This window comes from Euprymna scolopes, chromosome 4 (assembly GCF_053919585.1).
Source record: "Euprymna scolopes isolate OS-2025 chromosome 4, ASM5391958v1, whole genome shotgun sequence".
NCBI classification, from domain to species: Eukaryota; Metazoa; Mollusca; class Cephalopoda; order Sepiida; family Sepiolidae; genus Euprymna; species Euprymna scolopes.
Genome location: NC_136485.1, coordinates 8484435 through 8500404, shown reverse-complemented (window position 1 = coordinate 8500404; position 15970 = coordinate 8484435). Strand labels below are relative to the sequence as shown.

The 15970-nt window shown below is 33.0% G+C and overlaps 1 protein-coding gene across 2 annotated transcripts in view; it reads right to left on the bottom strand.

Annotated features, from left to right (window-relative positions):
• LOC145266671 (uncharacterized) overlaps window positions 1-15970 on the bottom strand; it is a 324969-nt gene that overhangs the window by 64116 nt on the left and 244883 nt on the right. For both annotated transcript variants that reach the window (XM_080122609.1, XM_080122601.1), the window contains one exon: window positions 12418-14414. In XM_080122609.1, the coding sequence (XP_079978735.1) occupies window positions 12418-12487 (70 nt within the window). In that variant the 5' untranslated portion in view covers window positions 12488-14414. The remainder of the gene's footprint in view (window positions 1-12417; window positions 14415-15970) is intronic.

Sequence of the window (15970 nt, the reverse complement as noted above, 5' to 3'; positions counted from 1 at the left end):
GTAAAATAAAAATATATTATTGAATCGAAAGAATAATGGTTGTAAAATAAAAATATATTATTGAATCGAAAATAAATACAGAACTTTGACATTTTGCAAAAAAAACAATGAAAATTGTTTCAGATAGTTGTACATGTGCCTATCGTTTGATCGTATCTACCACCCGAAGAAATTAGTTGCCGTTTACAGGACGTTTCTCAACCAAGTAACACTCCCCGGCAATCGATCGTTTCATACTTTTTAGTGGCAAAATTTAATGTTTTATTAGGTATATTTTTTCGTAAGAATGAAGACTGACAAGTAATCAACAGCAAATAGAACACATGTGACACAAAATAACATATTAATGCTGAAAATGTTGAGTTCATAAATGGCTTACAGCATACGGGAGATTCTATGAACTTATCGATTCAAAATTTTAAAAGATTGCAAAATAGTCGCTAATACAATATGGGGATGGAATATCTGATAAAAACTTAAATACTTGGACACAACACTACTTCCACTTAAAGGTATTTAATATCAAGTTATCTCTGAATAGCCAACATATGAAACCCTTGTTAAAGCATAATGCAATATGTTATCTATATAGAAACCTGTCAGTGAGCGTAATAACCCAGTTTCTTTACTATATGATTCCTAGAAATACACACCTCGCCATTTGTGATTGTTAGTGGAGCCTACTTAGATTGTTTGTAGATAAAATTCCTTTAACTGTGTCCACTACCAGAAAAGTGTTAATAATTCTATTATTGGATTATGCAATAAATTTAAGATATACCAAAAGATAAACCTGCCTATGTCATTGCTTGCACGAGACTAGAAGCTAGGAACTGTTGGTAAATATACGATTGAAACTCAATTTTTAGTCGTATATATTGCCAGAGCAAAATGCATGTTACTAATTATCGAAGATGTGAGCAAATGCAGAATGGATGCATTGGAAACATACGCAGCTTTAAGTCTAATTTATGTAAAAGATAACTATTTGTTACGTATATCCAAGCTCTTTAAAAAGGATGCAGGAAACATTAAGAGAAATTGCCAGGTAGATGACTTGAGCGATAGAGTATTTGTAAATGTTATCGGCATATCTGATGGTGTTTGCACAGTAACCACACAAGGATAAATTGCATTGTCAAATATCCATGAAGGGAAATCATCTAAGACCATTACATTAATGATTCCATTTACGAAGGCAGAGTTACTATTACTTTGGTGAATATTAGTGGCATCGCTTCCCCCCCCCCTCTGTTAACAGTAAAATAACAAGAACAAAGTCGTTCATAAAAGTAATGGAAAAAGATTTAAGCAATTAGATTGTTAATATCTGTTTTGGCATCATGAAAGAATACGACCGCGAAGATTTGCTCGAACCAGAGGTGATAAGAACGAACCAGTTGGATGCCAAAAATCGTTTTATAAAATACTAGCGGGACGTTGTCCGGCCATGCCTGGTCTTACCCTACGCTTAAACATGATATATTTATGCGTGTCGACTGCGCATGACTTATTATGAAATGAATCATCTATTGAGTATTATATATTACAACGAATAATTTCCGTGGTAGACTAATTCGCCCAAAAAGTTAAAATCATAATAATGAAAATGTTGTTCGTCAAATGTTGTCTATGTTTGTTTACACTATCACGACAGCTGGTATTTGACGATCTTTAAATTAGTCTTTCTTCACCTTTAGATGAAGAAGAAGAATTTTAACCTAGAAACACTTTACATTATACCGGTCAAGATTACATCGGTGTAATTTTAAATATTCGCTTGTAAAAATTCCTTCTTATATTTCCTGAGAAGAAACACTATTTTTAAGATCCATTGTTTTTGATTTTCGATAATTATCGGATGAATTTCTGTAGAGAACATATCTAATCATACTGTCAGAAATATAAATTACCTTTGATTGAAGTTTACAAAATATAAGCTTAGCCGTTTCGGAACCTATAAGGAAGGAACTCACATACACAAAGTGACTTTTATAGAATAGTAGAGATGGAGAAACGGCATTTTTTTATTCTTTCCATTGCGATTGTATAATTTTTTTTTTTACTTAAAAAAAAATCTTCTCTAATTGGATATATGTTGATAATATAATTTTTTTTTTACTTAAAAAAAAATCTTCTCTAATTGGATATATGTTGATAATATAATTTTTTTTTTACTTAAAAAAAAATCTTCTCTAATTGGATATATGTTGATAATATAATTTTTTTTTTACTTAAAAAAAAATCTTCTCTAATTGGATATATGTTGATAATATAATTTTTTTTTTTACTTAAAAAAAAATCTTCTCTAATTGGATATATGTTGATAATATAATTTTTTTTTTTACTTAAAAAAAAATCTTCTCTAATTGGATATATGTTGATAATATAATTTTTTTTTGCTTAAAAAAAATCTTCTCTAATTGGATATATGTTGATAATATATTTTTTTTTTACTTAAAAAAAAATCTTCTCTAATTGGATATATGTTGATAATATACAGTGTTTTTTGCTTAAAAAAAAATCTTCTCTAATTGGATATATGTTGATAATATAATTTTTTTTTTGCTTAAAAAAAAATCTTCTCTAATTGGATATATGTTGATAATATATTTTTTTTTTACTTAAAAAAAAATATTCTCTAATTGGATATATGTTGATAATATATTTTTTTTTACTTAAAAAAAAATCTTCTCTAATTGGATATATGTTGATAATATACAGTGTTTTTTGCTTTTTTTATGTTGATAATATAATTTTTTTTTGCTTGGGTAAAGTATATTCTTCTATTACAGGATTTTCTCTACACTGGGCAAATAATTAAAACCTAGAGTATAGAGAATAGGGGCCAATTCAGTGTGGCATTTCTATTAATAAGTTATATACATGTAATAAGTATTTTTATTCATTATTTGTGGACTGTTATCCTTATCTTTATAGTTGTTGTTTTACAACATTTCGGCCAACTATTCCTCCGGCCTTCGTCAGTTGAATCTCTTTCAGCATTCTTATCCTTGTCGCGGTTTACCACATGACTAAGGCCAAGTGAATAGTTGATCGGAACGTCGTGAAACCACAACTAAAAAAATTGGGATGATAGTCCGCAAATAAATAAATAAATAAGTCTATAAATTACTCATCGCAAAGTATTCCGATGATTAAATGATATATCATTCGGTACAGACCTGACGATGGAAGATCAGATAACAAAAAAATGGACTTATAAGCCTAAAAATCCGATCTTGATCGCCCTTCGTGGCCCTTGGCGCAGTGGATAGAGGCGTTGAATTTTTAAGGTTTCAGGTGAATTCATTGTCTGAATATAGTGGTTTCAATCCTACCCAAAACCAGCCAGAGGATTATTTTGCTAAAAGATATTGAGGCCATAACAACTATAGGGGGTAGTAATTACTGAGAATACCGTTAAGGGATTCAGCATTCCTTTCTCGCTGAAGACCAGATGAATAATTGGCTGAAACGTCATGAAACAGCATCCATGAAGATGAGGATAACAGTCTGCAACTAAATAAACAAATTCCTCATCTCAAAAGATTCCAATATTGAAATAACATGTGATCGGGATCATGAGAAGGGGTGATTTTCAAATCATAGAATGTGTCTTCTGTCCACAAAATGGAAAGTTCGCAAAGTGCAATTTGTTTGGTCTGATAAATAGTCTATGTAGTTTCTTTTAAAGTTTCGATTAGATGTTTTAAATATTATTTGAGACACTGGCCTCCTTAGTAATACTAGCATAGAATTTACTACTATACTGGAACCATTAACTAAATAATAAACTAAGACATCTTTGAAATTAAAATAAACAAAAAACATGTACATAACTTGAACTTATGTATAAATATAATATAAATAATATATACGTATATAATCCGAAGAAGACAGTAGTATTATTATAACGAGTGACCTCTTGTGCTCCAGAAAAAATTTGCTACATAGTCACTAGCATTATATATATTCACTTGTCATCTTTTTTATATTTTCATCAAAAATGGAATCTCTCGATTTCGAAGACAAGATACAAGCAAATAAGCAAGCAAGGAGAGACGCCCTGGCGCTCCACATAGTTTTATAATTATAAAGGGCATGGAATATGTGCCTACATTAAGAATGGCTTCCCGTGTGGCAGGGATATCTCTAGAGAAGATCCGAATTTACCCTATATGTCCTTCCGGGTTGCACTTGCTAACACCACTGCATTTATATTTGCTCTCTATCGGCCCCACAATAGCGGAGTTACTATCTTTAAGAGCATCTTTGAGAAAATAGACCACATACTGTCTGCACATCCCTCGGCTAACATCCACATCTGTGGTGACTTCAACGTCCATAACGTGGAATGGCTGACCCATTCAAATAAGACATACGATGAGGGGGAGGTTTTGTCATGATTTTGCCAGTGCTTATGACCTCACTCAGATCGTTTGCGAACCCACCCGTGTGCCCGATACACCCGGTCAATATGAAAGCCTCCTAGACCTTTTTCTCTCAACTTCCCCTGAGCTATGTTCATGTTCCGTTCATTCTCCTCTTGGATCCTCCGACCACTCCGTCGTATCAGTTAAGATAAAAACGAAATGTAAGAAGTCCCCAGACGTACCCCTCCACCGTACTGTATACGGATAATCTATGGCTGACTGGGATAGCTTCCATACATTCATATCTTATTTACCTCTGCACTCCATGTTTAAAAAGGAAGTGTCTTCTATAGTATCAGATCTGACCGAATGGTTAATTATAGGCATAGACCAATTCATACCATCTAAAAAATTCCAACAAAAACCTAACAGCCAGCCATGGTTCTCCCCAAAATGTGCTGCTGCTATCGCGCACAGAAATCACTTTTTTCATAGCTACCAACGTTATAGATACACTGAGACTAAAGCTGCTTTCAGGACTGCCAGCAACCTCTGTAAAAGAGTAATAAAAATACAAGAGAGGTATATGCCCAGTCTGTTAAATCCAAGGTAGCTGATCAGCGGCTTGGTTCCCACCAGTTTTGGCAAATAACAAATAGGATCCCGAACAGAAGTGTGCGTTCTATCCCAACCATTATCAATGGACCAGAGGTCATCTCGTCAGCGTCAGGCAAGGCCAAACTATTTGCAAAGAACTTTGCAGCTAATTCTACCCTATGCAACGAAGGCCATCAACTCCCCATATTTCCTCCTATAACACAGAACAAACTAGGTAACATACAAATATCCGTGCATGAGGTCGCCAAGCTAATCAAGAACCTTGATTCCAGTAAAGCAACTGCCTTAATACTAATGATACGGCTATCATGGGGTTTATCCATATTGATGATACTCCTATCATGCATGGGGTTTATCAACTCGGCGTACTCTTGATAGCGTAACAATCGACTTCGAAATCTAGTAAGAGGCTATATCTTTCCTACCGGCTACGTCGATATACCCTCTCTACTATATTGCTGCGTCAACAGTAGTTCTTTTCTACAAAGAGCCAATCATTTACCTGCACGTAAAATATTCACTGCAAAACCTCGTCTAGCTACAACCATTGCAATGAACTTTCTTTTTCACGATCTTGTTACCAAAAATAAACTAAAAAGAATTTCTATAAACAATGTTTTTCCTATAACACCCTATTGTTAAAAAAGATAACTAGTTTGCTTCCCAACTGACTACAACATTGTATTATCCAAGAAACACTTTGCTTTTTGATAATCGATTTTCTAATCTTTCCATGCTAAGTATTGGTCCCAATCCTTTTGTAGATGTGATCATTATTTAACTACATATTCTTTTCATCCATATCCTCGAGTGACCCACTATTAAAATAATGAAAGAGTTGGAAACGTAAACTCGCTATCTAGCACATAGAGGTATGCTTGAATATGTATACATGCATGAACTAAAGAAGTAATAAACAAACACTTTAAAGTCAAATGCTGAACGACGTTGTTAAGTTAATAGAGCAATTGTTGTACTATTTTATCACGTTTTATAGGGTATCCGTATTATTTATAGCGGCAATTACAATGATAATCTCCTCTACCAAGAAATGAAGGGATTATACTTGACAAAGTACAAAACTTCGAAATCAAATGGCAGATTCGTTTATTTATTGCGGACTGTTATCCTCATCTTTTTAGTTGTTTCACGACTTTCGGTTAACTATTCCTCTAGATTTCGTCAGGAGGCAACCGCGACGGGATAGGAACTCCGAATCATCTAACTACATCATCAGCAATTACTGCCTTCCATAGTTGTAGTCGTCTCACCATGTTTTGGCCAATTAATCAACTGGCCTGCTTTGGGTATGATTGCAACCGCTATCTTCAGACAATGCTCACTGGGAACCGTAAACATTCAACGTCTCTATCCACTGCGCCACGGACCCCGAAGGGCGATCAAGGTTGTTTTTTTTTTTGCTCTTATTAATCAATGTTTATTTATTATCTGATCTTTCATGGTCGAGTCCGTACCGAATGTTATATAGTATTTAATTAATTGGAATTCGTTATCAAGATGAACATTATTTATTCATTTATTTATTGTCCTCATCTGTTTTTAGTTGTTGTACCACCTGACGAAGGCCAGAGGAATAGTTGGCCGAAACATCGTGAAACAACAACTAATAAAGAATGAGGATAATAGTCAATAAATAACTGAATAAATAATACTCATCTCAATAATGAACTCCAATTAATTAAATAACAAATGGCAGATATCCTCATTTCTCCCCTATATTATCTTTCTTCTAGAAAAAAACGGTGCTTGCTTTTTCTACTCTGTCGTTCTTTTTCAATGGTAGGTGCTCGAATGAGCTCTAATCTCCCCTCCCTGTAAAACATTTACAGGAAAACCCATCAAGCTGCAATACTGGAAACGAATATCCATTCTCCGTCCGTCTACCTATGGTGAAACGAAACTTGAACAGAGTTTACTTCCATGCATAAGCAATAGTTTCACTGATTTGCTTCTCAGCGTACTAGAGCATAATCGTTTTCAAGTCTAATGATAACAAATCCATATTAATTCGTCCTCGTAAGAATCAACTTGCATTTAAATCTAACCAGGGTCTGCAATCTTAGAAGTGTTTCTCTCGCCATCCATTTGATGCAAGCGATTAACTCGTTGTTGATTACCGATGATTTCTTCGTACAAAAAAAAAATGTCCATTCTTGATCTGAATCATGAATCTGCGCCTTCTGCATAATGATGTGTGGATCCATCTAAACATAGAATGCGTTTCTCAATGTAAATGACATTTCAAACTTAAGCGTGACAACAACATTGCATTTCAAAGATTACCGCTCAAACCGACAAACAAAAATATATTTATATGGATATATTTTTAGACATGATATGTAATCAAATATTTCATATCGAATGTAAGTATACTCATGAGAAATGTAATTTTATCAAAGAGGATATTAAAACAAAATTCGAATTTACAAAAGGTTTCTGAGAATGTGATCTCTAGCTTATGCAATATAGTCTCGAGGCATAGGTCATAGCATCGACATTGTATTTAAATTTTCAACGCCAAAATATACTTTCTAAGATAAAGAACATATATTTATCATAAAAAATATTTCAGCAATTTATTTTAATTTAACGTCCACCGCTTCTAAGAAAGCACATCTTTTGTATTCATATAAAACATATATATATATATATATATATTTATATATACATATATATATATAGATTTATATATATATGTATTATGTACGCATCTCTCTCTCTCTCTATATATATATATATATATATATATATACATATACTAGCTGTACCCGGCCACGCGTTGCTGTAGCTCAGTTTGTTAAAATGGAACACATGTGAAAGTAGAGAAAAGTTTGATTCTTTTTTTCCAGATAATGTACAAATTTTTTTTTTTTTTTAATAGATGTTAAGAAAATAAGCAGAAAAATACTTCCATCATTAATTATGCAAAAAAATAAATAAAATACGATAAAACTTGCTGAGTATGCACTGTTTTACGGTTGTTGTAAAAATGTAACGGAAACTTAAATTTCGCTTCATTATAATCTTTCTTAATTATTTAATTGTCCCCCCCCCAACGAATATAATCAAAACATTAACATTCAACAATTGTACTTTATCTATATAAAACACAAAATGGGTGTTTGTATTACTGTACACATAGATTCGAAAAAGTTGTGAAAAAAAAAAACCAAACAAATATATAACAAATAAATGTTATCAAAGCCAAGATAAGTTACTTTTCTGCCAAACTGGATAGATATATTTTTCGTGTTTTTATTCAATGTAACATATTTATTCAGCTCGAAAACCATACAGTGTTTACCGATGTATTCGAAATTTCAAGATGGCGTCTCCGTCTCACACCCTCATTAACACCGTAAGTATGGAAGAAGGTGTTATAAATAAAAAACTATACAAAATTTATAACATCTTTTCCCACACTTACGTGTTAAAGAGAGAATCAGACGCCATCTTGAATGTTCCAATACATCGGTAAACACTGTATGGTTTTCGAGCTGAATAAACATGTTACATTGAATTGGGAAAAGATGTTATAAATAAAAAACTTAATGAAATACTGTTAAATATATTCGGCGTGTTTTTAATAGTATTTTGTATATTTTTTTATTTATAACACCTTTTTCTATACTTACGGTGTTAAAGAGGGTGTGACTGAGACGCCTTCCTGAATTTTCGAATACATCGGTAAACACTGTATGGTTTTCGAGCCGAATATTGTTACATTGAATAAAAACACGAAAAAGATATCCAGTTTGGCAGAAAAGTAACTGATCTGGGCTTTGAGAACATTTATTTGTTATGTCTTTTTTTTTTTTTTTTTTTGACAACTTTTTCGAATCTATGTGTACAGTAATACAAACCCCCTTCGGAGGTTGTAATGGCCCCCCCAACCTAAAATGTAGTTGGAAAAATCGATTTTATAATGAGATTAAAGAATGGTTAGTCTAAAAAAAGGGTGAAAAACAAAACAAATAAGCAATTAATAATTATTACCAAAAACAATAAATGCTACTTTTTTTTACTGGCACAAATAGAGTTGGATACACAAGTAATAGTCGTAGAGTGATAGAGTGTAAGTAAAACCTGGAATATCCGGTTGTTTCGTTTCGTTTTAACAATGGAAAGAGCAGAAAATGGAGAGAAAAGAAAGAAAGAAGGAAAGCCCGTAAGGAAAGATAAAGATAGGGAAGTACCCCCCCACCACTATCACCCATAAAGCAAAAAGACAACGAAAGGTAAGAAAGAAAGATAGAAAGAAAGAAAGAAAGCAAAAAAGCACGTAAGGAAAGAGCGAAACGGAAGTTGTGTTTGTGTAAGTAAGTAAGTAAGTAAGTAAGTAAGTTTGGTGCGTTTCACGTAAATGTCAATTCAGGTTTTCATTAAACTTTAACCACGCGTGTTATAACGAAATCGAAGTAATGTAATTGTGAATTCAATTCCAGGTAACGGATTGTGTTCTGTTTGAATCTAATTTTATTATAATAAATGCTTTATAAATTGTGTTTATGTTTTATGCTAAACAATGGCAAAGTAAGCGTGGTTCGTTTCAGTGTAAGTCCAGCCCAGCTTTTAGATAAATTCTTACCGGTGATCGGTTTTAAATGTCTCCTGTGAATGTTCTGGTACGGTGTAAGTGAGTGACGGTGGTAGGATGAATTTGTTAGAGAGAGCTTACTTTACTACTTCCATTAAATGTAACCGATTTTTACAGTGGACTCTCACCAGACAGAATATAGGAAACTGTGATCAGCGAGATCCTTGATATGTAATAACCCTATAACATACGGCAGATGTCGTGATTCAGTTTGTGTATGATACGGCTGCACCAAATGTATACAGGTGCAGTCCTATAAACGTCAAAGTCGGAGGGGAAAAAATGAGTTCATTTTATTTATATATATATATATATATATATATATATATATATATATATATACATATATATATATATATATATATATATATACCGGCTAAATACATACCAAAAAGCACAATGAATTTTAAAAAATTAGAAAAATAAAAAATGAAAATAAAGGTTAGCTAACCAGGTTTCGTTCCTCACTTATCAAAGCTAAATCGGGGAAAAAACGATTTAAAACAAACAAAAAAAAGTCATGAATATGGCGGGGGTAGGAAAAAAACAGAAATAAACGGGGAAAAATTACATAGAGGCTAAATTAAGTCCAAGAATATTTTCTTTTTGCTTGCAAAGAGAAGGTCTCAATGACTTAATAAAAAGAGTCTCGAAAATTTTCAAATGATAGGGAGAGTGCGATTTACTAAGGATCGTAAACATGTCAGCACTGAAATTCGTGGCACACGCATCGTTATTTATAAGATGGTTGCAAATCGCAGAACCATACGTATTACTCAGAACATCCGAGGGTGAAAAATTTTCATAACGTAACTTTGAAGGCACATGCTGTTTCAAACGAAAATCTAATCAACACGCGGGTTCGATGCAAAATAACACCTTTGCACCGACAAAGAAATTTGCTTAGCAAATCGATCACTGATGTTACCTAGCCAAGGTAGACGTAGGTACACAGGAAATCTATTAGCTATAATTTCTTTTGGTTTATGAAAATTGGAAACTTTCTTATTGATAGTAGTTTCAACAATATCCAAGTGGTAACCATTATTACAAAGGGTCTTAGTGATAAATTTGAGTTCGTCATTCAAATTAACTTCAGAACAAATCATTAAGGCCCTATGTGCTTAAGTTTTGATTAAATTATATTTTTGGTTTATAGGGCAAAAAGAGTCCCAACGCGTATAGACACCCGTAAAAGTTGGTTTACGATAAATAGAAGTAATAAAACACGAGGATGTCTTGGACACAAAAACATCCAAAAAACGGAAGAGTAGAATTCGTTTCCTTGTCTACCGTAAGCTTAAGGGCTGAATGAACGTTATTAAGGGACACAAAAAAAAGCATCCGCATTCGTCTCGTTGTATACTAAGCAGAAAGTTTCGTCAACGTAACGAAAATAAATAACCAAACAATAGACTCTCTTCATGAAAACCCACAAAGATGTTAGCCAACGCTGGTCCCAATGGGGAATCCATGGCCACACCATCAGTCTGTCCGTACATAATATCGTTGAAACTGAATTCTATCGACATGGTGGCGAATTTCATCAATTCTACAAAAATATTTTCTGCTATTGGGGGAGTCAGAAGTTTACTCCGATATAAAGCGTCAGTACAAGTATTAATAGTCTCTAACAATGGGATGCAAGTAAAAAAACTGGAAATATCGAAGGAACCCATGAATGTGTCTGAATAAATATACCTACAGTTTTTTGGCGTGGGGGAGGCGTTTGAACTATTTTTATAGGAAATAAATAAAAATATTTTTACCATTAAAAATCGTTTTATGGTTAATTTTTCCGTTTTTCTTTTTCGGGTGTGGTTACAAATTCAACTAAGGGCGGCTTACTACGACTTGTTTATAGCTGAAGGAATAATAATACTAGTTTTAACAATAGACGTGGTGGATTACTTCCGCCGGTGTACATCGTATATGTGTACCGCGAATCGCGATGATCCGTGCGTGATTTAGCATTTTGTATAAAGTTAGCAAAACTAAAAGAATCTTTAATACAATATGAACTATAAAGTTCCAAAACATGTTCTAAAATAATTGTCAATCATCTTGCTAACTTATGTGGACAAGACCCTATCATAGATAATATTTTTTTTTAATTCATTATGCTTTTTGGTCTGTATTCAGCTGTTATAAAATTCTGTACCCCCCGGAAAATTTTCAAATATATATATATATATATATATATATATATATATATATATATATATATATATATTAGAGTAGGTCGATTTTTCATTGTTTTATAACAATAAGATGGAGAGTATACCTATTAAATACTGATAACAAAACATAGATGAGTATCTTTAACTAGTTTGGTACATGAAAAAAGTAAAATAAAAATCGCTTATTGTGCCACATAAGTATTGATGTGAAAACCAAACAATTTCAGTATTTTAATCCATGAAATATAATAAAACAGTTATAACAAAATTTCACATCAGGAAAATTGAAACCCCATCTCATCCTGCCTTACCTGCTTTTATGGTGTATCCAAGCAGTAATAGTTGAATATATTGAAAGCACCATATAGAAGAAACAAATAAAAGAAATAATGTAATTAAGGAATGTGAATTGTCTATATTATTAACCACCTTAGCTTTTTTGAATGAACAATTAAATAGTTTATTTTTATACACTATACACCAGCTATTTGTTGCAATATACAATACCATAAAATGTTTCTACTATATATATAAATATAATCAATGTATCTTGTTGCATGCGATCTTTTTGTCTCTTGTTTTCTAAACAAGAAAAAAGGAAATATAAAATTGATAGAGTACTGACCTGTTTTTGTGGTAAATTCCACGTCATTGTCGCCGTTTGTGGTAGGACCGGTGGTTTCTTCGGAGATCATAAAGAGGCAAGATGTGCGCTCGTGTGTCGCGGCGATCCTCCAATCCGTAAACTTCGCCCTTTAGATTGTTTTGTATCGAATGGTGGTTTATGCTCACCTTATCTCTTTAGAAGCAGATTAGGATAATCATCTGGTTTCGCTAAAATAAGATGCTAACTAGACGTCTCCATTATCGAGTAATCAGGGCGCATTCTCACTTTCTCTCCAAACTAAGCAAAGGAGGATCTACCGTTGCGTCTGCGAGAAATTGAGCAGTGAAATAAAATCCTGCTACCCAAGCGGTCGTGGTCTTGCTTATAAAGTGTAAAATTGCTTTAAGCAAATTTGAACGGAAAGATATATAATATTTCAGTGGGGATAGTGATTGTCGTATGAAATTGATGACAACTTTTTAACCATCGATTTTGATTTAACCGACGGAATGCTTCGTTTTAATAAGAATTCTTTGGCCTCCGAATAAACTTCCAAGTGACGTAATGCATGCACCAACAGAACAACAGTTTAAAGTAAATTCAGACAGGCGTTTGACTGCTGGGTCCTCCTCTTTCTAAATTGTTACTACTGTTTTCCTATATTGCGTTGAAGAGCATTTGTTTTATTTTTTGTCAAATGAACTGAATTTAATTCAATTAAATAATGCATAATGATTATCGGAAAATATATTGGCCATGGCTCTTTGTTGATGAGTAAGCTGAAGATAATAGACTGTAGTTTTAAATCTCCATGTAACCATAACCCACTCGATACCGTGGCTATTTATTATTAATCTTAGTTTATGACATCACGTATTATGTTTGGATGTGAATCCCATAAGCATCTTGCAGTCATTCCAGCAGAACCAATTTTTAATTATTTTGATGCCGTGGCAATCATTCTATTTACTTAAGTGTTTCTTAATTGTGTAATTTCGTCACGTGGGCTTAGTTATACTCGATTAATATCCATGTCGATACTCCCGGGATTCCTAGCCTCTCGCTGTATCACGATCAGGCTACATCTGCCGAAATCACACGTCGTATAAATAAGACAATATTATTGAACATGATTGGAGATAATGTGCAGCGGGCAGGCACTCGATGGCGTGATCCTCCCACATGCAGAATACAGGTATATATATATATATATATATATATAAATATATATATATATATATATATAGAGAGAGAGAGAGAGAGTGAGAGAGAGACAGGTAAAAACGATTCTGAACCGATAATATGGCCAAATTATAGCTGTATGTAAAGGGCGTGTAGATAATGACGCTGTAGGAAGGAATTTCCTGTCGCTTTCGTGTTGTCCACCTGAAGTGGGTGTGTCCGAGGACCGACACTTGGACAGAAGATATATTGGCGATATATTAGCGTTATTTGAAAAGTTATTGAAAGCGCAGATAAACTAAATTCTCCAATGCCGTCTTCTCAAGTGGCCCTTTTTTACCTTTTTTTTCCATTCAGAATGTAATTATGAAACTTCAAATACTATCGAAATTCTCTCGTACGATTTGTAAAATCAAATGATTGAATTTAAATTCGTTTGTCTCATTTGTAAGAAACGTTTAAAACTTTATTTCTTGCTGAGTTTTTAATCATTTTAATGTCTGAAATTATTATCCACAAAAAACTGCGTTGTTCGTTTCATTTGTTTTTATGGGTTTTTTGGGGTTTTTTTTTTTTTTTTGTAAAATTTAATCCAAGTTCATTATCTTATTCTGATTCCTTTTTTTTATTATTCAGACCATTCTTCTATTTATATATCCCTGATTTCCAACGCCACTTCTTCATCGCAATAATTAATAATTCCAATAGTTAATTCTTCAGCTTATGCAATTACTCTTTGCTTTGCATTGTTATCTGATAAGCATTCTTCGTGGTCCTTCATTCATCATCGTCCTTCAAGAAAATTTGTAAATTCTCCGAAAAGTAGAAATTCACTGCGAAAATAGAAACAAACAAGATTAAGATTTAAAAAGAAATAATGTTAACATGAAGTTTTGTGTCAGAACCGGTATATTTAAAATGTTTCAATATCCTGAAAAAGTGTACTTCGTTGGTAGAAAAATCGTTGTATCATCCTAAAGTTTTTATTTTTATTCCATTAATCTATAATAGACTGAGATTTACTATATGTCTGGCTGAAGTCGGAATTATACTAATTAATATAATTTGATGCTGATTTCAGACGAATGTACTATGTTTCAATGATAAATTCACCGGAGAGTTTTATTGTCGTGAAATTATTCACTCAAGGAGTAACTTCTTTAGTTTATGTAAAGGCGTTTCTTTGTATATATATTCTATAGTCATGTTATTTTTCCATTAATTATCTTCTCCTTTTGAGGGTGTACTACATGTTCTGTTTCTACTATACAATTCTGTCTGTGTGTCCGATAGCAAAACTATATATATATACTATGTTTGCATACGCAATTCAATTTGCAATAGTATTTTAAATTAATGTACTGTCTTTCTCTGTTTATTTCTAGAGCGTAGTTATACACGGGGTGAAGCGATAAATTTGTCACCCTAAAGAAAACAACGCGAAACTTTATTTTAAAACTTTTATTGAAAAAAGCAATTACGGTAACTTGATTACGTAGTACAGCTACTCAATGTAGCCGTCTTTAGCCTCAATCAGCGCCTTGAGTCCGGAATTGGGAGCATACCTTTTATAGACGCGCCGGCTGAAGCTGGGCGAATACTCGGCGGATGACGGCGATTAGTATTGACTTTCAAGCCGACTTCGAAGTGAGGGGACATGATGTGACCCTCACTTGAAACCACACCAAAGACCAGAACCTTGGCCGGAAACTTCATTGAGCTGTGCTCACAAGCGTTGAACTGTCCAGATTTGCATTTAGAGGGTGCTAGCAATTGTTCTGTTGTCATAAATTGGTAGAGAGCATGAGTTGTACAGCGGCGCATCTTCGATCTCGCTTGTTGAACGTTGTGTCACTTTAAGACATGATAGAAGGCTCTTGGACTTTGTACACAACTAACCAATTAGTAGATGGACTGCAGCAAATAAACGACAATGTTATCGTCCCACCCTGTAGTATTTGAGATTATTCCTCGTCTTTCCATGTAATCGAGTATCTATTCTGCGGTTCCAGTAGCATTTTCGCAGATATTAGCTCTTCATTTACGCTACAGTATAATACATATATATATATATATATATATATATATATATATATATATATATATATATATATATATATGTATATATATATACATATATATATATATATATATATATATATATATATATATATATATATATATACAAGCAAAAATATCAGCACATTTCTGCTTGTCTTGATAATGGAAGAACAAATATGGGCATTATTTTCTTGTATCGATAGTGACAATAGTATTTATTATTAATAAACAAGTTTGTAATTCTTTTAACATTTGGTTTCGAAAATTAAGTTATAAACAACATCCGCAACCGTCTGTCACGCTTATATTAGAAATGACATTTAATCGT